Source organism: Nanorana parkeri, unplaced genomic scaffold, assembly GCF_000935625.1.
Source record: "Nanorana parkeri isolate BGI_ZX_2015 unplaced genomic scaffold, ASM93562v1 scaffold415, whole genome shotgun sequence".
Lineage (NCBI taxonomy): Eukaryota > Metazoa > Chordata > Amphibia > Anura > Dicroglossidae > Nanorana > Nanorana parkeri.
In genome coordinates this window covers 1,215,438-1,241,707 of record NW_017306683.1, presented here as the reverse complement: position 1 = coordinate 1,241,707, position 26,270 = coordinate 1,215,438, and the positions used below count along the sequence as shown (strand labels likewise).

Genomic DNA, 26,270 nt, shown 5'->3' with positions numbered 1-26,270 from the left:
AGCCAGACCCGATCGGACGCTTTATGGGCAATCAGGTTTACACCTGGTTAGCTCCGGCTCTGGCTTGGTTCGGTAAAACAGAGGGATCATTGATCTGTTTCGACAGACTCGATTGTGCTTGACCGGAGCTAATCTGATGTAAATGAACACATGTCCGTTTACATCAGATCCCCCATAGAGTTGCATGGGGTCCGGCACTTTCATTTTTTTCCTCCACCCCAGATGGAGGGAAGAACTGTATGGACACGGATGTCACAGCGGTGACATCTGCACTACAAATCAGTGGCTTGCTGAATTTTTACTTCAAAGCAGGTGGGTGGATCACAGGTCCTCTTCAGCTGCAGGCCATATGCTTCTTCTCTACATGTTGGTAAATCCTGGGGGGAAATCAGCCACTCTGCTAGAGCAGTGCTCCCCAACCTTTTTATCGCCGCGGACCGGTCAACGTTTGATAATTTTACCGCGGCCCGCTGAGGGGGGGACGTTGATTGTTTATATTTTAGATTGGAATCACCTGTCCCGATTAAATGCATATTTCAAGTAGGACTCATGGTATTGTCTTTTAAAAGTTACATGTTTCTTTGATGTTGAAGGCCCTTCTTCTGTCTCTTCACTGGGCCTTTTCTTTTTCCCAAGGAAACTTTCTAACGACGTCTGTTTCGTACTAATTTTTGCTAATTTGTGGGTTAAATTTGAGCAAACACAATATACACGTACACCAAGCACTGTTAAACATGAGAAAGTACAGGTGAACAGAGAGAAGAGCGATACACACCTTCTCTTTACCAAAGCTACAACACCACTGCCGCTTGCAGCCGCTCAGCTCCAGACGTCGCCTAAAACCACCCCGATATCACGATATTTTGCGCATGTGCGGTATTGGTGCGGCTTTAGGTGACGTCTCTCAGCTCCCGGTTAACCTCTCGTCCTGGAAAGTCGGACAAACCCGAGAGAAATACACCACAGTAAATAAAATGGAAATAATTTAATGTTCCTTGGGCGGCCTGGTACCATTTGATCCACGGACTGGTACCGGTCCGCGGGCCTGGGGGTTGGGGACCACTGTGCTAGAGGATAGAAGCCGCTGCAATAACGGTAGTCTTGTTGAGCAAAAAAAACAAAAACCCACTGATCCACTGCTGAAAAGAAGAGACTGTAAACAAACATAAATAAGCATGCATGAAATTGTGGCTATGTGGTGATAACATTTGATCACTGAATAACATTTTAAGGTTAAACACTATTGCTGTAAAAGAGCAGCCTTGAACTTTCTGATACACAGCAAGGCCAATCCTACTTTCTATGAAATGTTTTACAGAGGTGCAGCCCTGTAGAGGCAGCTCCGATCAGTTGCTGTAGTAGATGTGAGAATCTGCTGTGTGAATGTAGTGCTTCCAGTGCACATATAGTCTAGTCTACATTCTCCTTTTCATCATGGCTTTCTTCAATAAAATACTGGTAGTACTGGGTGGCATACTCCTGGCTGTTTACTTCTATCCCGGAAAACCAGTGTTTGAACCATGTAAGTATTTCACAACCCTTTTGGATTTATATTACTTCTGTTATAGGTGGCTACTGAAAGACTGCAGGCAATGTTCTCAAATTTGAAAAGTTATTTTGACTTTAAAGTACATATGAACCCTAACTGCATGCTATTTAGTTTGGTAAAGACTAATGTATTATAAATAGGGATGTTCAGATACCAGTTCAGATACCAGTGCCGATACTTGGCATTTTCATGAGAACTACCAGGGTTGCAGCGGTTGCAGCTGGGACCTGGCTCTGGCGCTCCACCACTGTCCTGAAATCATTAGTCTGTATTGTTTTAGAAAAACTGTCACATGACAATAAACAAAAATGTATTTCCTTAAAAATTAAAGCTGCCTCCTAACTTTTGAATTTTTCTATAGTATAGTCATGGAGCTGGAAAAGTATCCATACATGTACTTGTACCGAGTACGGTACTTGGTATCTGAACATCCCTAATTATAAACAATTTTCATTTTTTTTCTTTAGAAAATACTGTTTTCATTTTTATCCTTTATTTGCATCTTAGCACTGCTGATCTGTTCAAGCCTCTTTGCAGCCACTTCCTGTCTACATGCATGTACTAAAGTGATGGCTGCGTGGCATTTCTCAAAGCAAGTTTCCAGATGGTGGCAAAGGTGGAACATACCTGTGCAATAAGCATTGTCACAGTCACTTGTAGTATTCCTTGGAAGGTATGGGATAGGGTAACAACACAGGAGCACAATTGGAAGTCAGAGGCAAAGCATTGCCACCCTATTACAGAGAGTGCTTAAAAAAAGACTTTCATGGAAGGATCAACAGGTATTATTTTATTTAAAACCTCAGGATTTAAAAAGATTGAAAATTACTTTTGAAATCACATAAACAGGTTAAACATTATGTAAAATCAGTCCCATCTGGTTGCTAGACCAGGCTCAGCAGCCTTTTCTCCCCGGGCTCCGGTGATCTAAGGACCCTAATGCAACCTATTAGACGTGAAGACGCCGAGGGACATACCATAGCCGCAGTGGAGTGGAAGAGGTGAGCAGTCACTGCCACAGGACTGAGAATCAGGTGAGTATTTCTTCTTTTTTCACCCATAGGCCAAAATAAGCAGTTAATCCTTGCAGTGCGGGGGTTCCCCACTGCAAGAGTTAACTTTTCAAAATCCTGCAATTCTTCTTTAAAGGAGAACTATGAGGTGAGTGAAAATCAATCCTCATAGTTCGAGCCGACGTGTGCCAATTAAACTGTCACACGTCGGCTCTATAGATTGGGAAGTGAGTGAACGCATACCGTCGCTCGTTCACTTCTCGATCGTCTCCCTGCAGTGAGCAGTGACTGTCAGTCACCTCTCCCCGCAGGGATTACCCCCCTCCCCGCTCTGATCCTCCAGCGCTGGCTGGAGAAATGGACGGGGAGGGCACAGCTGGCTCTGCCTGTAGATAGGCAGAGCCAGCTGTCACTGACACAGCTCCGTGGATCTCGGCAGCATTGTGGGAATCTGTACCGGCTGCTGCGGTCTCAGTATACTGCGAGCTGTAGCTCGCGATATACTGAGCTTTGGGTCACGGGAGGACGCTAGTATATGGCCTCCCGTGTCCCTTAAGAGAACTGTGGGGAAAAACACTTACCCCATAGTTCTCTTTTAAGGGTTTTTTTCTATTAACGGAAATAGAGTTCTAAAAAAAAAATGGATGTCCTTTTACCACTCCAGTTTTGCTGGGATAACTGATATAACTACCAAATAAAATAAAATGTGTATTTTTGGGGATTCCTGGTACATTTGACTATCTACTCCAGGCTTCAAGGACTAAGGGATATAGTTATAAAGCAGTGAATGTGACATTTACCAAATATTTACCATAGGTGAACCAATTGCTGTGATTTAAACTACATCCACCAAGAAGACACACCTGCAGTGAATGTTTGGTGAATTGTACATTCACTGTTAATAAATATATCACATACGGGTCTATTCACTAAGCTGTAAGCTACGGCTAAATCCTTCGGCAGCTTAGTGAATAGACCCCATAGTATTCCTTGAATCCTGCAAACTTGAATAAAAAGTAAGAAGTCTCAGTGAAAGATTAATCAATTCAGCTGCATTCAGCTGCTCATGGGAGGGCATACACTACCTATTTGCTAGCAATAGTTAGATAGCAGGTATAGTTAGCAATAGCAATATTGCTATACAGTAATGAGAAATCTAGCAATAGTTAGGGTAATATAATCAATGAGTGCTTAGGCACAGAAATAGTATGTGGTGTTGCTGTGCACAAGGAGGCTAAAAGGGGATGACATGCATATATTTTGGACCCATACTTTGGCAAGGCATATTGCCAGTAGGGAATTTCAGCCTGTTTGCTCCCCTGCTGAAAAAATGAGTAGTTGATAACGAATGATAATATAATGTGCCGAGCTACTAAACAATCAAAATATAAACACATCAAAACACATCACATGTGGATTGGAGTATCTATCTGGTGTGCGGTCTGCAAGATTTTGGATAGAAGATCACTACTACTATTATTATCATTTTCACCATTCTCATTCGTTTATATGGATCTAAACCCCTTGGATCACTTTTGAACTTTCACTTCCGTGGGACTTTAGTGCACTGATTTTTATGTTTTGATGTGTTTATATTTTGATTGTTTAGTAGCTCAGCACATTATGTTATCATTATTTATTTTGATTATCACGATCAGTAGTGCCTTGTAGCTTGCACTTAGATTTGACTGGCGCAGATCATATTGAGTTGATAACACAGCTAAGTAAAGTTCAAGTTCCCTGCATTTTATGTGAGTGATCCGCCAATCATTTTTCCACCATAAAAGAATGTGAGACTATAAAAATTAAATCCCATGAGAAGAGAGATAAAAGGGTTAGGAGCCAGTAAACCATTAGCTAGAAGAATGTAGGCATATCTATAGGCTGATGATCCTCTCACAGTAAAGTGTAAGCTGTGGTTGGGAGTTTGGAAGTAAGCTTTCCTTGGTTCTGGCAAAGGGGCAAGGAGGTGGAACCTTCACCTGTATGCATATTCCAATTTAGTGGTAAAAGAATGTACTCACTCACCATAGATGGATAAGCAGGCCATACACCTATAGATTATTTGCAGATTTTCTATGGTCAGATGAAAACGTGCAACAGATTCCTCCATCTACGCTAAACTGTGTGGATGGAGGAATCTCCAACTCGGCCAAGGTTCAGTATCTTGCTAGTCGGTCCCGCTGGCTGTCAAAATACCTGAACATTCTGATTGGATGCAGGCATTGTTCAGGTATTTTGAGAGCCAGCGTGGCAAACTAGTAAGAAACTGAAGCTTGGCCCAGTGGGAGATCCCTCCATCCAAACATATTAGTATAGATGGAGGAATCTGTTGCACCTTTTCCATCTGTATATAGAAAATCTGCAGATAATCTATAGGTGCATTGACAGCTTTACCCACTGGCCAACTTCTCCTACCTACCATAGTGATACAATGTATCTGTTCACAATAACATTTACTGTTAACCCTAGCAGGAAATCCATCAGTCAAATAACAGTGGATTTACCATAGACATAGTACAGGTAATAGATGTACATTTTACATATATACAGCAACCCTGTTACTTAGCTACAGTATGTCACAGCTTTAGTTAATTGTTAATTAATGATAGTTAATTGTGTTGACTAGTTTTGATTGCTCTTAGGGTATGATCTTGCTCTTACAGAGTGCCCTATTTGCATATAAACTTGGCTCAGGCAAGGGAAAGTTTGGACCACTGTTTTACATCTGTGTGTATCCTAAGGATGATGTTAGGCAAGAAATATTCCTGTAAGGGATTTTTTTAATTACAAATCACCTTGTAAAAATTACATACTGAACTAATAATCCTTGCATCTTCTTGGTACTGAAGTCTATAAGAAACACTTTCACCTTGACACAAAAGCAGAATGAACTGGGAAAATATTTTCTTGGATTGCAATTGCCATGGTACTGCACATGAGAAACTATTGGAGGGCTTGAAAGTTCAACTGAGAGCTAGAAAAAAGTGCAGAGAGAACCTTTACAGTTGTCCTGCCTTGAAAGTATGTCCCCGTTTACACCTAGGCATTTTTTTGCTCCAAGGCAAGCATGACAAAACACTCAAGACAAGGAATCCCATTCGCTTGTCTTGAGGACGACAAAACAGTCAAGAAAAGGAATCCCATTCGTTTCTATGGCCCCTGTTCACAAAGTTTCCCATTAAAGTCTATGGGACCAAAAAGTGCTCTAATCTGCCAAAAAGTAGCTCATGTACTTTTTCCAGCGACAAAATGCTTGCGATAAAATGCTCAGCTGTGAACTTGGGCCATAGAAATGAATGGGATTCCTTGTTGTGAGCGTTTTGACACGCTCAAGACAAGCAAATGGGATTCCTTGACTTGAATGTTTTGTCACGTTTAGCTTTGAGTGACAAAATGCTTAGGTGTGAACTGAGCCTTACTGTTTTGGGAGGATTGGTGGGTCAATTTCCACTTTAAATGTTTATTTTATGCAAAATAACATTGTAATATTTATTTTTTAGAACTGAACATTTGGGTGAAGAAACTATAATGTGGTAAAATCACTATGCAGCAATTTTAATGCTATGCACCAGAGCGCACGATATAACATGCATCAAAGCTCCTTTTTATAAAGCACAGTAACACACTGTAAATGTGGGCTACCTAATAAAATGCCCCTTAATGATCAAAAATGTGTGTGTTGCAGTGCACTGTGTTTCTGTTTGAACGAGCCCTTACTGGATCCTAGTCCTCATCCTTCTTTTTTAAATTTATTGATAATTCCCCTTCCATGTAATCCCTCAATTAACTGTAATACCTTAATTAAGAAATAAGATTTTTGTTTTATTTAAAGCCAAAGAAAGGCTGATTTAGGTGAAAAGAAAAATGTATACAATAGTTTGAACTGTGACATTAATCACAGCAGAAAAACCCTTGATCCACTTGTGTTAACCATGACATGATGGTTCAAAGTGTTAAAGATAAGTCTTCTGGTTACTGATTAACATTAATTACTCCTGTGTAAAACATTCTTTCTGCTTCTGAAAATTTTCGCATAGAATGCAAAAAGAAAGCAGAATTTCAAATGCAGTGCTTTTCATGGGATTGCATTGGCCCACCAATAGCTGCCTTTTTAGTACATTTTGTAGTGCTATTGCTTTGTCTCTTCCTCTTTCTACCTTAATTTTTCCTTGTTTTTCCAAATTAGCAGTGATTTTAATAGAGTGTAATCCTTGTGTAATGGCAGTTCATTCATCCTTGAGCTTCTACTGTCTTCTCCTTGTGGCTGATAGCAGCATATATAAAGGTACAAAGGATTGAGCTGTGCAACAGATACACTATATTGCCAAAAGTATTGGGACGCCTGCCTTTACATGCACATGAAAGTTTATGGCACCCCAGTCTGAGTCCACAGGGTTCAATATTGAGTTGGCCCACCCTTTGCAGTTATAACAGCTTCTGCCCTTCTGGGAAGGCTGCCCACAAGATTTAGGAGTGTGTCTATGGGAATGTTTGACCATTCTTCTAGACGCGCATTTGTGAGGTCAGGTACTGATGTTGGACGAGAAGGCCTGGCTCGCAGGCTCTGCTCTAATTCATCCCAAATCTGTTCTATCAGGTTCAGGTCAGGACTCTGTGGCAGGCCAGTCAAGTTCCTCCACCCCAAACTCGCTCATCCATGTCTTTATGGACCTTGCTTTGTGCACTGGTGCGCAGTCATGTTGGAACAGGACATTTTCCACAAAGTTGGGAACATGAAATTGTCCAAAATGCCTTGGTATGCTGATGCCTTAAGAGTTCCCTTCACTGGAACTAAGGAAGCCCAACCCCTGAAAAAGAACCCCACACCATAATCCCCCCTCCAGCAAACATTACACTTGGCACAATGCAGTCAGGCAAGTACCGTTTTTCTGGCAACTGTCAAAGCCAGACACGTCCATCTGATCGCCAGACAGAAAAGCGTGATTCGTCACTCCAGAGGACACATCTCCACTTCTCTAGAGTCCAGTGGCAGCGTGCTTTACATCGCTGCATCCGACGCTTTGCATTGCACTTGGTGATGTAAGCCTCGGATGCAGCTGCTCGGCCATGGAAACCCATTCCATGAAGCTCTCTATGCACTGTTGTTGTGCCAATCTGAAGGCCACACGAAGTTTGGAGGTCTGTAGCTATTGACTCTGCAGACAGTTGGTGACTTCTGCGTACTGTGCGCTTCAGCATGCGCTGACCACTCCCTGTCATTTTATGTGGCCTACCACTTCGTGCCTGAGTTGCTGTTGTTCCCAGTTGCTTCTGCTTTGTTATAATGCCTTTAACAGTTGACCGTGGAATATTTAGTAGCAAGAAAATTTCACGGATGGACTTATTGCACAGGTGGCAACCTATCACAGTACCACGCTTGAATTCACTGAGCTCCAGAGAGCGACCCATTCTTTCCCCATGGTCCCTGTGTGTGTTGTAAAGTAGCCACCGCACCAAGCTTGCTCCAGTGATGGACTACATTCTCACATTTATTTTACTACTTTGTATTGTGATCGTAGTCCATCATGGGAGTGAGCTTGGAGTGGTGGCTACTTCACAACACACAGGGACCATGGGCAACAAAAGTAGCCAATTTATGGACTACCCTGCTCAAGCTAAGAAACAGACAGGCGTCTGTTGAGGACCTTATAGATCATATTACCAAACTTGAATAATCCCATAGGGAAACTTTGGCTCAATAGACACTTATGGCCTTGACCGATACCAGACGGGAACTGAATGCACGCTTGGGATACAAGATCAGCAGAGCTTATACTCTGTGTACTGGCCTGTTTTATGATGGAGGGAATAAATGTGGCAAACTTTTAGCTAAAGCTGTGACATCTCATTTGCGTTCTTCCAACATTGAGCATATAGCACACAGTAATGGCTCCATGGTTATTTCTCCCCCTGATATCGCCGAATGTTTCAGAGAATATTACCTCACTCTATATAACCAGAACTCTCTGACCGCACCATCCTCAAGGCCAGCCCTGGAATGCATCCAGTCCTTTCTCTCCGCATCTCACATGCCTGCACTACCTGCAGATGTTGCCCAATCCTTAGAAAACCTTATCTCGACAGAGGAATTACAGAATTACAGCTTGCTATCTCTCAATGCAAACCTGGTAAAAGTCCAGGCACAGATAGCCTCACCACGCACTATTACAGGACTTTAAGGGATCTTTTAGCATCCCATTTTTTAAATGCCTATAACTCAGTAGGCCATACAAGTGATCTGCCAAGGCAAACCCTGGATGCCCAAATTTCGTTCATCCCTAAAGGAGGTAAAGACCTTCACCTATGCTCGGGTTACAGGCCTATTTCCCTCTTGAATGTGGATGTCAAATTGTTTGCCAAAGCCTCGTCGAATCGCCTTCTCCTGCATATCCCCACATTGATTGGTACCTCACAGGTGGGCTTTGTTGTTGGTCGTGAGGCGAAAGATAATACTATCAAAGCTAATAATTTGATCCACTGGGCCCAGACTAAAGGTATTCAAACCATTTTGCTGTCCACTGATGCGGAGAAGGCATTCGACTGGGTCTCATGAGAATTCATGTTTGCAGTACTATGACATTGGCCTGAGACTGCAGATGTTGGACTGGATCCATAGCAATATACTCTAGACCTACAGCGAAAGTTAAAACAACAGGCTACTTGTCCTCTAGTTTTCCAGTGTTGAATGGCACACGCCAAGGCTGTCCCTTGTCCCCGACCCTTTTTATTCTGATGATGGAACCATTTATTAGAATGGTCCTAAATTACCCTCTCATAAGAGGAATATTACGTGGAATATAAGTGGAACATAAAGTTGTCGCTTTGCTAATGATCTACTCTTATTTCTTGCTGATCCCACATCCGCGCTCCCTAGGTTAATGACCTTGTTTATGACCTACGGAACTCTTTCACATCTCAAGATTAACTATAGTAAATCGGCAGCACTGAATATTTCTGTACCCTGCTCCAATTGCTGACCCACTGCAGAGAAAGTACCCATTCCAATGGAGAGCTTCCTCTATCAAATACCTGGGAATACATCTCCCAACTAACCTATCAACCCTATTTGCGCTTAACTTCCTCTCATTACAATCAAAACTTAAGTCTGATCTACAAAAGTGGCGCACTCTTACTTTTACATGGTTTGGCCGGATTGCTTTATTGAAAATGAATGTTCTCCCTCGACTTTTATACCTCTTTCAAACAATCCCCATTACTCTCCAGAAATCATACTTCCGGAGCTTGCAAACCGATTTCTCTAAATTTGTTTGGAACGATAAACACCCACGCCTATCATGGGCTTTACAACAATGCCCAAAATCTAGAGGGGGATTACCCGTTTCGGATGCACACAAATACTACCTAGCCCCCCATCTAGCTAGGGTTCTCCATTGGCATACTCACCAGACATCTAAGGCCTGGGTAGATATAGAACAAGGATGGCTTCATGTTGCCCTTTCATCAGTGGTTTGGCTTTCAGATACACACAGACCTGATACCAATCTCCCTCACCCATTGATATCTGCGACATTACATGAGTTCTCAACCCTATGCAGACAGCAAGCTATCACCACACTGGATAGCCTCTTGACACCGTTGTTACACAACCCAGACTTTCCTCCAGGGAATAAACTCCTGAATTCCAGCAGTATTGGCCTATAGACGGACCACTCACCACAAACTTTTTTTTCAGAACCAGAAGTTTCTTGATAACAGCCACCTGGCTCACTTAAAGGAGAACTATGAGTTGAGTGCTTTTCACTCACCTCATAGTTCTAGCCGACCTGTGACAATGGGACTGTCACAGGTCGGCTCAGTAGATCGGGAGGTGAGCGAACACATACCGGCGTTCACTCACCTCTTGATCCTGTCACAGCTCTCTGCCGTGACAGGGGAGGGGCTGGATTCCCCCCTCCCCGCTCTGATCCACCAGCGCTGACTGGCGGAACGGACAGGGGAGGAGGCGGGTACAGCTGGCTCTTCCTCTAGATAGGCAGGGCCAGCTTTCACTCACGCAGCTGGGCGGATCTCGACATCGATGTCGGGATCCGCTGCGGCGTCTCATTATACCGCGAGCTGTAGCTCGCGGTATACTGAGCCTACGGTGATGGGAGGACGCTAGTTTGTGCTTAGCACGCTTTCGGGGACCCAACCCCTTCCTCATAGCTTAAGCATTAGCAGTGGAACTCTGTGAGGAGAACAGAGTCTCCTGAGTGTCTCCTTGATCTCTCAATCTGTCACATCCACAGCAACTATTCAATTAAGGACTGTCAGTCCATTTTGATGCTTTTATATGCTGCCTATTTTGTCAGTATATTTTTGTTTACTCTTTTATTAAATAACAAGGTTTTACCTGTTTCAGGAAAGGTGTCAGTTTTTTTTTTCTATACAGCCTTCTGGACTCCCTGACTGGAACAGGGCAGACTCTACTGGATACGCAGTAAAGGGTTCTGGCTTATAATTGGTCTTCCTGGCGCTGGGCGGTGTATTGCATTTTCTGCATACCCCCACCACCCCTCAGTATTTGTCTCTCAAATCCACTGCATGACTGCCCAGAGGATGAAACTTTCTCTTAGAGAAACCTTCAGGTGTGGCATTCCCAGTTGGGTGGGGTAGAGCCTTCGGTCGGGAATGAAGGCTTTTTCTGCCTTCCTTTTCCTTTCCTCTCTGTCTGGTTGTTCCTTTTCTTCTTTATATTTTTTCCCTCGCTCCCTGTTTCCTTCTGATGGAAGTTTTAGGATGATGCACATTGCATCTAACAGACGAGATGTCCAGGGAAATAGGCACGCTTGTTTAGACTCAACTGACTACCCTGTATCACCCAGATCCTTTACCTAGATATGCATATCTTGAGACTGAATGTTTTGCCATATTTTACATTCTTTGTTCTCTTTGTGCTCATTATACTGCTGTAATTTCTAGAATGTACTGTTGGCTGTGATATGCCCTGTACAGTATTCTATTCTTTGGTTTAAAAAACAAAAATTTAATAAAACTTATTGAAAACAAAATGATAATGTAAGAAGTATATATAACCACAAGATGGCAATAAAGTCATACCTGTATAGAACATATTCCTGACAATGAAGCGCCAATACAGATAAATAACATTATTTTCCTGAAAAGTGATGCAAGTTAAAGCGTTACTGAAGACAATACTTTTTCCAGTGTTAAATATAGTGGAGAGGGATTAGAACATCTTTCAGGTTTTTATTGCTGTCTGTGTCCCTGTCAGGGAGATTCACCCTCTCTATTTGTCCTGGTGAATGTTATCACTGAAAGTAAAAGAAAATCCCAAATTTTGGGTTGGAATAGATGGGAGACCTTCCAGTTGGGATACTAGTGGCCCTGCTGACCACCAGAGTTTTCCTCTCTTTGTAAGGATTTCCTTTCACTTCCTTTTGTAGCAATCAGACAGGAAGTCAAGGAAAATCTCACAAATGCAACCCAGATGTAAAAAAAAAAAAAGCTGACAAAACCCTCTTTTACTCTATCCAAACTTGAAAAAAATCTTCAGGTTTACATTAAAGAAGAACTCCAGGGAAAATGATCAACCCTCACAGTGGGGCTTCGCCGTACTGCAAGGGTTAAGTGCTCATTTTGGTCTAGGGAGGAAAAAAACAAACAGTTTAAGGTCCTGTGAGTCATTATGTCCAATACAAAGTATATAGGACGTAAGAACACCAAGGTACGTACCGACGTTACAGGTTGGAGGGAGCACTGTCATAGCCAACTGGGAATTATTTTCCTCCCTAGACCAAAACCAGCAGTTAGCCCTTACAGTGCGGGGGTAGCCCCACTGCAAGGGTTATTCATAATTTTCCCCGGAGCTCTGCTTTAACTGATCACTGTATACTAGCTCTAATATGTACTATGTTTTGCATGAGTTTATTTACATGCCATGGTAAGCTCATTGCCATTCTTCTTACTTCATTTTGGGGTGTAACATCTTTCTGGAAGTGATATATCTCTTCCTTTTAAATGTATAAAAGTGTTTATTAAGATGTTCTGCTCAGATAAAATAATGTAAATATTCTGTTATTTGACTTAGCTATGTTAAAGGGCAAGAGAGTAATCATTACTGGAGCGAGCTCTGGCATTGGAGAGCAGATGGCATATCACCTGGCAAAGATGGGATCCCACATATTGATAACCGCTCGCACTGAAGAGAAACTCAAAAAGGTAAGAACTTTCTGCAGTTCTACTCTCTTTTCTAGCAATACATTGAGAGGGCACTGAATAAAAAATGATCTTATGACAAGAGGTCAGACACAGCATTCATTTTACAGGGCTGCAACAATGAGCCTGCTTTAACTCCTTCACGTCCTCGGCATAGGAGACACAGCCAAAAAGCCCAGAATAGGTTTTATTGTTCCAATGAAGCTGAACTCTAGCCAGATATAAAAACCACCAGTTAATTCAGTCCTGTATTCATTAATATAGTCTTAAATTGATTTTTTTTTCAATGCAAGTGAGATAGGTACATGAATTCTGCTTGGTGTAAGCCAATTGCAGTCCTTGTACTGGAAAGCCAAGACTGGAAGAAGGAGAAGTAGCCCAAGGAATCAATCAGTTGTGCTGCAGTGCTCATGTGCTAACAAGAAACATGTGGCTGATTGGAGGCAAGAACAGAGTGACAGAGAGATGTGTTTGTCATAGGGTTGCCACCTTTTCTTCAAGAGAAACCCAAACACTATAGCGACACGCAGACATTTTTTTGAGTCATGACATATTCATATGTAAATAGCGCCGCCCATTCATATGTAAGTATCACAGTTGAGACTATTTTCAGTGGGGCGGCCAGTTACCACTGTCTGCCTGACATCTTGTGTCCAAGTTTCTGCTGCCATGAAATCCGGACACAGCATTCAAAATGCGGACTGTCTGGGTGAATCCTGGACAGGTGGCAACCCTAGCTTGTCAGTGTGCTGCTTTTTCTTTCACTATCTATTCAGAGGCTGAGGAAGGCACAAGGCCTGTAAGTGTTACTTAAATGAGAACTACGGGGTAACCTTGTTTCCCAGAGTTCTCTTTACGGTTACGGGAGGACGTTAACTAACCTCCTACCGTGACCCAAAGCTCAGTATATAACGAGCTTTTGCCCGCTATATACCGAGAGCGCCGCAGCCAGGACGGATCCCGACAATTCTGTCAAGATCCACCCTGCTGGCTCTCCCGTCCGCCCCTGCAGTCAGCGCTGGAGGATTGGAGAGGGGAGATGGGGAATCCCCGTGTCAGTCACCGCTCTCTGTAGGGAGATGATCGGAAAGTCAGCGGATTGGCGGCATGTTTTCAATCACTTCCCGATCAAAAGAGTGACATGTGACAATTTCAATGTCACACGCCGGCTCTAACTATGAGGATGAGTGTCATTCACTCACCCCATAGTTCTCCTTTAAGTAGGTCACCTGCCCTGCCAGGCAGTGCGTGCTGTGTAGTAGGGTTGGGTAAATATCAGGAATGGATGGACAGACATACAAAACCTTTGGCAAGTAAAACAGCTCTGATATATGTATCTGTTATTAGCTGTTTGCCTGCAGTTCAGCTTTACGTACACTTGTATGACCTACACACAGAGTAACACTTTTACAGAAAACACAATTATCAATTAGAACCCACCATAAGAAAAATGAAGAAACCAATTAGCAAACGCATCCTGAGTCACCGACCTGGAACAATTTTGCAGGTAAGGGAGTTTTCTACGCTGTATACTTGTTCAACGATAGTGCATCAGACAGAATTTAAAGAAGATAATATTATTCTTAACCCTTGCAGTGGGGCTACCCCCACACTGCAAGGGTTAAGTGCTCGTTTTTGTCTAGGGAAGACAATATTTAAAAAAGAATATACTGAATCTCACAGCCAGCTGGTTGTTAGACCGGTCCCTGCAGTCTCTCTCTCTCCCTCCACTCCAGCAGTGTAAGGTTCTGTGAGTCATCACATCCAATACAGTGTAAAGAACCTGAGGACGCTGAAGAGACAGGTGGCAGAGTACAGCAGTGGCTTAGGAAAGTATATCTTTGTTATTTTTGTCCCTAGAAAAAAACGGGCACTTAACCTTGCAGTGCAGGGATAGCCCCACTGCAAGAGTTAAGAAATATTATGCCCAGAGATCATCTTTATAGTGGAGCTCCAGGATTTTCAAAAGTTAACCCTTGCAGTGGGGCTACCCCACACTGCAGGGTTTAACTGCTTGTTTTGGTCTAGTGGCAGAAATAAAGAAAATATACTTACCTGATCCTCGGTTTCACCTTACTGCTAGACGAGTCTCCGCAGCGTCTTCTACCATGGGCCCATGGGCTCTGGCAGTCTATCCCCGCTGACACCATCACTTCTATGCAAGATCCATTTACTTGCATTAGATGTGAGGACGCTGAGGGACATTCCACAGACAGAACGGAAGGGTGAGTGATCTTCCATTTTCTACACCAAAATGAGACGTTAACCCTTGCAGTATGAGTATAGCTCCACTGCAGGGGTTAACTTTTGAAAATCCTGGAGATCTGCTTTAATACTATGATAACAGCAAGGCAGCTCGCATTATCACAAAAAGGCAGCAAGAGAGTTTATACCACAAAAAAACATCCAGTTGGGGATATAATATATGTAATGATATACAGGTATTCCTCACTTAACGACCGAGTTCCGTTCCTACGACCAGGTCGTTTAACGGATTGGTCGTTAAGTGAGGAACTCTATACAGTACTGTACTGCATTAGTACAGTACTGTATAGCGTTGCCGATGTACAGTAACGAACAGTGTACTGTACATCGGGCAATGAAAATACTTACCAGGACCCGCAATGAAGATCGGAGGACACCACTTCCGCCGGCGACACGGCGCACTGACGCTGACGCACAAGGTCGGAGGTCGATCGGCGCTCCGTCGTAAGTGCGAGTGGTCCCAAAACAGGTAAGTCGGTAAGTGAGGAACATCTGTATTCTAATATATGTAATAATATATACCGTAATTTATTACACCCCTATAAAAAAGGCTAAGCTATGGATATGGACATTAAAGGAGAACTATGGTGTTAAGGCTTTTTCCCCATAGTTCTCCTTAGGGTAACGGGAGGACACAAACTAGCGTCCTCCCGTCACCCTAAGCTCAGTATATCGTGAGCTGCAGCTCGCGGTATACTGAGATGCCACAGTATACCGCAAGCTACTGCTCGCGGTATACTGAGACGCCGCAGCTGAAGCGGATCCCGACAATTATGCCGGGATCCGCCCACCTGCGTGACTGACAGCTGGTTCTGCCTATCTAGAGGCAGAGCCAGCTGTACCCTCCCCCTACCCCGTCCGATCCGCCAGTCAGCGCTGGCGGATCGGAGCGGGGAGGGGGGAATCCATCCCCTCCCCTGTCACGGCAGAGAGCTGTGATGGGATCGAGAGGTGAGCGAACGCCGGTATGTGTTCGCTCACCTCCCGATCTACTGAGCTGACCTGTGACAGTCTCATTGTCACAGGTCGGCTAGAACTATGAGGTGAGTGAAAAGCACTCACCTCATAGTTCTCCTTTAAATACATAATGCATTTACTTCTGGATTGTTTTTTTCTTCTGGTAAACAGAAAGTTAGTAAGCTATTTAAGTTGCAGCTTCTCCAGAAGTGATACATGCATTAATATGGCTGTTTAGGATAGATTCTGGTAGTATGTATTTCTAAACTTTGAACATTTTGGCGGATAAAAAATGTTCAGGTTTATTTGCAAAGTGCAGTAACCCAATTTATTTACAGCAAACTGAAATCTGTTTTGGCTGCTAAACTTGAACAACAGCTTTGTTCAACTATGAATTTATCAGTCGCATCCAGGTGACCTATACCGCATTTTATCATTTTTTTTCCCCTAGGTTGTAGAAAAGTGTACAAAGCTTGGGTCAGCATCTGCTTATTATATCCATGGAAGCATGGACAACATGACTTTTGCCAAACAAGTAGTACATGAAGCAGAACGTTTATTTGGTAAGAGTCTAATAATTCCTTCCTTAGAATGTTCATGCTTACACTGGCACTCAACAGCTTAAGTTGGGTACATACAGTCATATTTTTTTGGTTCAGCCTCACAGGTTGAACAAAAAAAAAAATATGACAGGTTCGTCCATCCGCACTAACAGTGTACATTGTATTCTAACAGCAGCGCCAGCCACCATTCGGCCAATGATTTTCCAGCATGTCCCTGCAACAAAAGTCGATCTAATGATTAAGTTCTGTCAGGGGATAGCACCAGCGGATAGGGGATTCTGTCGATAGTGATGAGACCACCCACAGATTTGAAATGTCTTTATAGTTATCAAATATGTGATTATGTATCATGTTATACCATGAATATATAGGTGTAAAATGAAACATGGTCCAAAAAGTGAACTTAGCCTTAAATGGGAACTACATTTTTTTTGTAATATTTTGTTTAGTCCAGCTGCAATCAAAACTTTTTTGTTTGGATATTATAGGTATGAGTAGGAAATTCTATTGGAAAGATTTCCCCTGACAAACACAGGAATTGACAAACAACAGTACTCATGTGGTCTGCTGTGCTCAAACCTTGATTCAGGGTTCTAAAATGACGCTGGGTTTCAAAGGCTCTGTCAGGATCCAAAGCATTGGAACAAGTGGCTGTTAGCAACTGTTAGTGAATCTTGGGCTTGTGCTTCATAAGAGCACTATGTGATAGCGCAATACAACACAATGCTTTGCCATTGCTGAAGCCGACCAATTTCCATGCAAATGACTGCTGGGCAGAGCCAGCCATGATCTCATGGTTTGCCCCACCCATTTGTAATGACAAACATTACAAATGGGTAAACAATAACAACTGGGCAGAGCCGGCCGTGACATCAGGGGGGGGGGCTTAAAAAAGCAACATTCTTGGAGGAGACGTATTTGTCCAAAATATAGGAATATTACTCATATTTTAATATCTTATGCCAACCTTATCCTACTTAATTGTGTAAAGTTTACAAAAAGTATTCACAGATTGAGTTTTTTTCTCAAAATAATAATTTGATTTAATCATATTGATTTCTTTCCTACTGATTCCTGTGAACTGTAACTCTTCATAGATCTCCTTTAATACCAGTAACAATTACTTCAAGTCTTATTCTCATTAACTGTTTTTTCTTTGCGAATAGGTGGCCTGGACATGCTCATTTTGAACCACATTGGTTTCACATACTTTGGTTTCTTTGATGGTGATGTGGATCATATAAGAACACTCCTGGAAATTAACTTTCTAAGTTATGCGACTATGACAGTGGAAGCTCTTCCGATGCTAAAAGCAAGTGGTGGCAATATTGTGGTGGTCTCCTCCCTTGCTGGTCAGTGCCTAATGAACATATACATTGAGAATATTTGGAATGTTTTACGAAATTGCAATAGACAGGATGGGGCTATCAGTCACAGAAAATACATGCAGATTTCTATTATGCAGAAGTCTGTACATTGCAACTGCACACTGAATTATTCAAGAGGAGCCTTTTTTCAATAGTATATAATTAATGTATTAAGACATTTATAAAAGAGTCCCTACTGTATTGATTTATTTATGCATTAAACAATGCTTAAAGGAGAAGTATTGGGAGAGTAAAATGTAGTCTACCCAATACTTTATTTGGCGTGTGACACTGCAGCTGTCACACGTCGGCTCTATAGATTGAGATCTGAGCGATCACAAACCGCTGATTGCTCAGCTTATGGTCTTGTCAACGATGAGAGGAGGACCATGACTGTCAGTCACCCATCTCCACAAGGATTCCCCCCTCGCCTCTGTTCCTCCAGCGTCCATTGGACTGCACTCTGATTATTATATTCTTTTCCATTTTTGAAAAACTTATGGGACTTGATATTTTCTGTATTAAGAAGGAACTCTTTTTCAAATCTCCTAAAGATACACTTTGGCCATCCATCTGTTTGATCGTTAACTCTCTAGCCCGACATGATCCTTTTTTCTTTTTCCACAGAGAATTAATCTAATATAGGGGTGTACTACTTACTCTGTCGTTTGAAATGAATTATCATTAATAGCTGAGTGCCGTTTGATGTATTTGTTTAAATGTTTGTCTGTTTTTTGATATATGCAATTTATACTTTTTAAAAATTAGTTAATAATGTTATTCATATTGTTGCATAATTGAATGAATGGTGGGATCCCCTACACTTGGGGTATCGTTTTCTGTCTAAATCATTTAAACAGGGGACCCACCATGAAACATTAGTTTAATTGCATGCACTTCTAAACCTTTCCTCCCCAATTATATATATTCGTAACATTAGTAATACTCCTATGACCCAAGAGAACTAAAGCCAAAAAATAGCGCTTTGCCATTGGTCCAAGCCATCCACAGAGCTCATGCCTCTAACAGAGAGTAGGGGCTGTGACAGCTCTTGCCTCACTAAGTTAGGTTACACAAGCAGTGGGGAAGCACGCTGCTGTGTAACCTAACTACCTGTCAAAAGTCGGATGCAGCGACGCCTGTAACTAACAGGCAGCACTCCGTCTATGACAGGTTACACAGCGGGGAGGCTTCCCCTGCTGTGTAACCTGCCACAAGCCGCTCTGAATGGAGAAAAAGCTGTCAGCTTCAGACTTGAAGCTGGCAGCTTTTTCCTACATAATACTAGGTGAGGCTCTGGGGTTGATTTACTAACCTTATAAACACACCACGAACATGTATACACCTCTGTAGTGTGTTCCCTCCCAGCATGATCTATGGGTGGAATCTAAACACCTTTGTAGTGTGTACACACCCAGCAGGTGTGTTGTGCAAAGCCCTGCCCTGAATTGCAAGGTGATGTTGTGTAAATTAGCTCTATGTTGTGTTGCTTGCATTGATGAATGCAGGAATGTAAATGCATGAGCTAACCATTTTTGTCTAAACTGTGAAGCAGCATTATATATGCATCATGTGCATGATTTTTACATATATGGCATTAGTGGAAACATGCTTATAGAGACTTTTTGGTTGATAAATACGCTTTGCTGTGTAAAAATCACACGCACCTGGTGCGTGCGTGTGTTTAGGTTAGTAAATCACCCCCTCTGCCTCACCTGCCTCTCCTGAGCGCACGTCCCTGATAGAAACACATTGAAATCAGGGGAACAAGGCACTAACAGACACTGTGGTGAAGGCAAAGAAGCATAAGGGACTAGGAACACAGTGCAAAAACAACACAGGAATTATGGCAAGAAGTCTAAAGCAAATCACAAAATACAAAAATGGCTAAACAAGTTTAGGAAAAAGACATGCAAAACTAGAAAAAACTAGAAGACAGTGGCAGTTCTCAGGAGTTCAGAAAGAATTTGATGGAATACAGATAATGTTACAAAGTATACCAGCTTTCTCTTAGAAGTAAGGTGCCCAAAACGAAACTGAGGCAGCTAGAACAAGCTACAGTTGAAAGAAGAGAATACTGTACATTGCAGCCAGCAAAAGGACCATAGTTCTAGTCCTGTTGCCTTGGCATCTTTGACATTACTCACTACAGGATCAAGGATCCAATGCCATGCCAGGCTTCGACTGTTTGGAATTGCAGGTAGATTTTTTTTTACTGTTTTAGTTGCGCTACTAGCTTTTTTTTTTCACATGACCATATGGCAAAAACTCATCTGTAAAAGCAAGTATGACCCATTATTGCTATGCTTGGGCTACAAAAAGATCCCAGACAGCAGTAAAGACCCAATGGGAATCTGAACCATGACTCACTTCACCCAGTGGTCTTCAAGCAGAGAAATCTGTTTTGGGTGCACTTACTCATCATGAGAATCCTCACTACAAATAACTGCTTCATGTTTTGTGCCTACAGGTAAAGTTGGTTTACCTCTGACTGTGCCTTATTCCACCACCAAGTTTGCTCTTGATGGCTTCTTCAGCTCACTGAGAATGGAGTTCTACCACCAGAAAGTTAACGTCTCCATAACATTGTGTGTTCTCAGCTATATTGACACAGGTAAAGATTGTGCTTCTTTATTGGAACCATACTGTATATTCTTTGCATTTGTCTGTGAGATTTGTCCACACTGTTTTTCTAGTTACACCTCCGCTAATACTTTCATATTATGTGCTGCATTTCTCTTAAAATGTTTTAAAACCATAACCAAGTATTCAAGAGTAGGGATGGGCCGAGTGTTCGATTCGAACATGAGTTCGAATCGAGCATCGGCAGTTCGAGTGCTCGACGAGCGCCAAACTTTATGGGATGTTCGCGGTCTGTTTGACCGCGTACATTCCATAATACAAAATGCCCACTGAAGCTCCACAGGTCAGGTGCAAGACTTTGCCCAATCAGGGCTCAGCGGAGGAGGGGCCTGAAGGTATGGCTCCCAGCCTCCAGACGAAGTGGAGGCAGGGGGGCGGGGCAGAGGAGCCGCGGCCGGACTGAAGGAGAAAAGCCGACGGACCGCCGGGACAGCGAGCAGACGGACCAGGAGACCGAAGGCCGGGACAGTGAGTGGACGGACCAGGGGACTGGAGGCCGGGACAGCAGCGGAGGTAAGGGGGCCAGTACACTGTATTTATTACATGTACCGGCAACTGTATGGTGGTCGAACATTCGACCCCCATACACTTGCATTGAGTTCGATTTCGTATTCGAACATTTCGGCCATTCGAATGTTCGAAATACGAACCGAACAGGGGGGTGTTCGGCTCATCCCTATTCAAGAGGAGCCCTTTTTCTATAGTACATGATAAATGCATTAAGATATTTATTTTATGAATTTATATATATGCATTGAGCAAAGCTTAAAGTGACATTAAACCCTCAGATGTTTTAACATAAACCAATACTGTAATGTGTGCCTTACTGTAATCCATGGTAGTTTCCCTTCTCTTTGCTGCTCTTCCTTTTAAATCCTCATGTCTTCTCATGCTGAGGGAGAACTTCCCTTTGCAGCTGAGTGCCTCTTCCTGTAGTGCTGGCTCAGGTTGCAAACCATGTATCCATTTCAGAGACAAGGCAGTCTGCTGCAAAACAGAAGTTCTGCCCAGCATGAGAACAGATACAGATTTAAAAGGAAGAGCAGCAAAGAGAAGGGAAACAACCATGGATTACAGTAAGGCACACATTACAGTATTGTTTTATGTTAAAAAATCTGAGGGTTTAATGTCACTTTAAATATGTTTCTAAACCCTAACTTCAGTCATAAATATGTTTAGTTTTGGATATAGTGATTAGAATAACTAAAAGAGTGGTTAGAATGATTAGAACATCTACCAGCCTTTACAAGAAAATAAAAAATAAAATGTTTTTCTTGGAATCTATTAGGAGACATGGGATTATAAAATAGTCTATGACAAGTGGCATATGGATAGGAGATTTGACAAAATAAAAAAAAACAAGATGTTAAGCCAGCCCTCCGTATAACCCCATTTCCATCTTTCATGCTTAAGTTTTGTGAACCAGCAGTACATAAATCCAAAAACATAGAGGGATGGAACTAGTGTGCTTAAATGGACTCCAAGTTAAAGAAGCACAAAAACCTTATTTTCTTTATTATCCATTGAGGGACACAGGGTTTTAAAATAGTTTATGACACGTGGGATGTTCAACAGCAGTCCAAATGTGAAGTGGGAAAATCTACAGATGTTGAATTTTACTAGAATCAACACAGCAATGGCTTGATGGCTAAGAGTTCGCAGATATAGTAAATGCCTGAATTCCAGGATAGTCAAGGAAAGACATCCAGGATCATTTTGGTATTCAAGATCAGGAATAAGAAACTCCAAGAGGAAACTAGAAGGGAGGTGTATAATGTGAGGAATGGTTAATCCCTCACAATGTTCAGAATGAATGGCACTGCATTGCACCAATTAATCTATTGTTTTTTTTAAAGTATTGCAGTAAAGTGTGCAATAATGTGCGTGGGGTAATCATTCCCTGCACACTACTTAAGACCTGACTCAACATACTTGCTGCTATAAGAGAACCAGCACACCACACCTTGCTTCTACAGCAATAAAAGCCGCCATGCTTCTTACTATTTCCTACTTTCCTGCCACCCTGTATTTCGGGGTTTGACAGAGTGTCACTGGGACTGGAAGAGAGAGGAAATCTCTCTACTGTCTTTATCAATATCAGGTCAGGTAAACAAAAAAAAATTAAATGGAGAGGTTGACTGCTATGAGCAACATGCATTTCATGCTTTTGTATTAGGGCCCAGAAAATGGGAAAACTGTATATTGCGGTGCACATGTGATGTTGGTAAATAAAAGTACTCATACACAAGAAGTCTATTTTTAGTGAAAAAGGAGAACAAGGACCATTAGATGAAAATGTGTGACCTACTAAATGAACTTGATGTTTGACAGATAACGTGGTTTATCTGCTGCATCTTTTACACCATTCCAACAAGAACAAGCCCATTCTGGGCAAAGAAGAGATTAGAAATATTAACAGAATTTAATCTCTGGTGATGTCAAGAGGAAGTACACAAATAAACCAGTGATGTATATCGACCATAAAATGTATAGGGATCATGGTGGGAGTTGTAATTCTCCACTACAGTGTATGCAGGTCAGGCTAAAGCTGTTGTCCTTTGGCATTCACATTTTAGAAAATAGATGGAATGATAAATATGGTACAGACAGGGGACTGTCAGTTCGGGGTTTGGTCTGTCATTGAAAGGTCATGGGCACGTCACTTCAGTGTAAAACTAATAATGTTAGTTATCTTACTGTTATTCTGACCTTCTGGCTTCAATACTGTCAAAGACTCTATACATTATGCAGATACAGATACTCCTTCCAGCATAGTGACTTCATGTATTAAAGAAAGAGGGTCAGCATGTTACACAGGCAACTAATAATTTAATAAGGAAAGGTCAGCAATGCTAGCCTTCATGTTTCTCCTTTGACAGGCTTCCTGTAACCCAGAATAGATGTGGACATGTGGTTTTGAGCAGAAAGAGTACAGGGAGTCATCTGTTAATGGGCTTAAATGATTCCTCGTTCATAACCACAAGACAGAAAATACTTCAGTATAATCAATACTATAATTCACTTTTATACATCTATATGAAATCAGTAGCTGGCTTCACCCGATTTATTGGTGAGGCCGGTAATTTTGTTGAAGAGGGTGTTTTTTTTTAATGTAGTAGTAGGTGGGTAGCTGTGCTTTACCATCTCACAGCAAGGATGTTAGTGCTTAAATAACAACTTGACACATGCTTGGTAAATTCCACTCTTTAAAGCATTTTAATGAATTAGAACTATTCAGTTCAAGAAAGATATTCTGAACAGCAGATGACAAACATCACAATGAACTTAAGTAGTGACAAAAAGCAGTATGAAGGACAGGGATCGCTGGCTACATGAACAATGACATTCTGCAGCTGAGCAGTGACTGGGATAATGCTCTGCTGGGCAGCCCCCGGGGTATGAACTGTGCAAAGTCGTCAGTGTGGTGCCCACTTACATTGGTAGTGAGCAGTGATGCGCCCCCTTAAATTTGTGGTCAGTGGCGTAGTTGGTGGAGAAATATTCCTTATATTAGTGGCCAATGTCGTCAGTGTGGTGCCCACTTACATTGGTAGTCAGCAGTGATTTTCCCCCTTACATTTGTGGTCAGTGAGGTACGGGCACCTTAAAGCAATGCTAGCAGATTTCTCTTGCCAGGTGCTCAGTGGAAAGGTGTCTCCTTACATTGGTGGTCAGTGATAAAATGGGTCCTTGCATTGGTGGACAGTGATATAAGTGGTAATGTAGCTCCTTCCACCCTCAGTGGAGTGGCTCTTTAAATTTAGTGTTGCTGGCACTGTAATCAGTCTTGGTGATTTGAAGTCTGTGATCATTTGGTCTTTCCGAGGTGTTCTGCTATTGTCTGCATCTACCTGTAGTAGGGTGTGACCCTGCCACAGAGAGGGGCAGCCAATGGGAGAACACTGAGGCGGTGCCTCCCCAGCCAATCACTAGGAGTTTCATGGCCAGTGGTGCATTCTGGGGAAGTGCATAAATACTCAGGAATTGCCATGTGCTCAGAGCATTCTGCCTCTGGGGGTGGGATGTACAAGGTTAGAGGAGCTGAGTAGTCCTCAAGCCTGCAGGAGGCCAGATAAGGACCCAGGTGGGGTCTGGAACTATCTGGGAAGGAGAACCAGAGGAACCATGTGACTGCTGTAGCTGCCAAGAAGGCCAGGATGGCATGAACCTCAGGAACAAATCTGGTGTCTCTCCCAGGGAAGATCCCAAGCACATCCTCTATCCAGCTGTAGTTCTATTGCACAGTGTCATTCTCTGCTCAACTAAAGTATTCCTGTACTGTGGAAGCTGGAAGGGATTGGTGAGTCTGGTGTCTATTTTTGCCATGGATGTCAGTAGCCCTATACCCTCTCTCCCAGTTTTGTTTGTTCCACAATAAAGCATCAAAAAAGTACTGGTGCCCAATTCACTGTTCGCATCCTACAACCCAGCTAAGGATCCACTCCAGAGAGTGAAATGTTAGCTCTCCCTGCCTCTGGAGTATGACACATGGCTCTGTGGGGCGGGGCGCTGCACCCATTAATTACCTTCCTCAGAGCAATCCCATCTCTATTTGGTGAGCACAGGCTTTTATAGTACTGTAAAGTATGATATGCAATTGCAGCACTGTAATAGATCTAGCCTGCCATGCATACTGTATAACTAAACTGAGCCACTGATCTCTGTTCAGATATTCTATCCCCACACTGCCTAACCTGAAGGGGGCCAGCACAGTGTTCAAAGAGTTTTCACAGAGGATACAGGCATTTGCATGAGGAAAAATGGACAAAATCTTTGAAGAAATTATAAACTGTTCCATTACTGCTGTATAAAATCTGTTTCTAATTCTTTATTGCAGATACTGCTTTAAATACAGTTGCCCATGTGATTCAGCAGCCTGCTGCTCCAAAGGAGGAATGTGCTTATGAAATTATTAAAGGTGGATTCCTGCGTCAAAGAGAAGTATATTACCAGTACCAAGCCACCAAAATCCCAATGCTCCTGAGAGACTGGGCCCCAGAATTGTTAGAATATCTTGTGCTTAAAAACTACGATGTGGATGCCATGACCCAAAAGAAGGAGTGAAAACCGATGTGTCAGCAAAGGAAGAAAAATATGCAAGCGCACATTTTGAAATATTTAAAAAGAAATCTGGCCTAAAACCAGAGAAAAGTAATTATCTGTATGTTTTGTTTTTTTCTCATAAGAGATAGTTGCATTATAACTAATGCAGGAAAAAGTGAAAGCAAATTAATAAAACAATTTTTTATTTTAATAATACAGACTTAATAAATAGCAGAGCAATACAGATTTATTGCAGTGCATCCAGGTACACTGAATATGGTACCATGCTGCACATATAGAACACCAGCTAGCTTTCCCAAACACTCTTTTCTTTGTCTACAGTCTTTTTGTTTTTAATGAAGAACTCTGAGCAGAAATGTTTCTAACCCTTGCAGTGGGGCTAGTCTCCACACTGCAAGGGTTAACTGCTCATTTGTTTCTAGGCTAAAAAAGAAGTTATACTCACCTTATCCTCCAAGCCGCCCAGCTCTTAGACTGTGAAGCATCTGTCCCCCTCTGCTGCAGTCTAGGAATCCTAATGTCATCACATCCAATACAGTGCATAGGACATGAGGACGCTGAGGGACATACCATCGATGCAGCAGAGGAGACAGACTGGAGAGAGTGCTGTTGGCTCCGGGGATCAGGTGAGTATCCGTGACAAACATGAGCAGGTAACCCTTGCAGT

At 42.4% G+C, this 26,270-nt stretch overlaps 1 protein-coding gene across 1 annotated transcript; it reads left to right on the top strand.

The window, feature by feature from the left end:
- The first annotated feature begins 1,494 nt into the window (after positions 1-1,494).
- Positions 1,495-25,633, top strand: HSD11B1 (hydroxysteroid 11-beta dehydrogenase 1). Its single transcript, XM_018559761.1, has 6 exons — positions 1,495-1,522; positions 12,617-12,747; positions 16,418-16,529; positions 17,696-17,881; positions 20,367-20,510; positions 25,377-25,633. The coding sequence occupies exons 2-6, from the start codon at positions 12,619-12,621 to the stop codon at positions 25,601-25,603; spliced, it is 798 nt and encodes a 265-aa protein (XP_018415263.1). The 5' UTR covers positions 1,495-1,522; positions 12,617-12,618; the 3' UTR covers positions 25,604-25,633.
- Positions 25,634-26,270: the final 637 nt, after the last annotated feature.

Coding starts and splice junctions, on each gene's coding strand:
- HSD11B1 (XM_018559761.1), top strand. CDS start 12,619: ATGTTAAAGGGCAAGAGAGTAATCATTACTGGAGCGAGCTCTGGCATT. Junction 12,748..16,417: donor CTGAAGAGAAACTCAAAAAG/GTAAGAACTTTC, acceptor TTTTTCCCCTAG/GTTGTAGAAAAGTGTACAAA. Junction 17,882..20,366: donor GGTGGTCTCCTCCCTTGCTG/GTCAGTGCCTAA, acceptor TTGTGCCTACAG/GTAAAGTTGGTTTACCTCTG.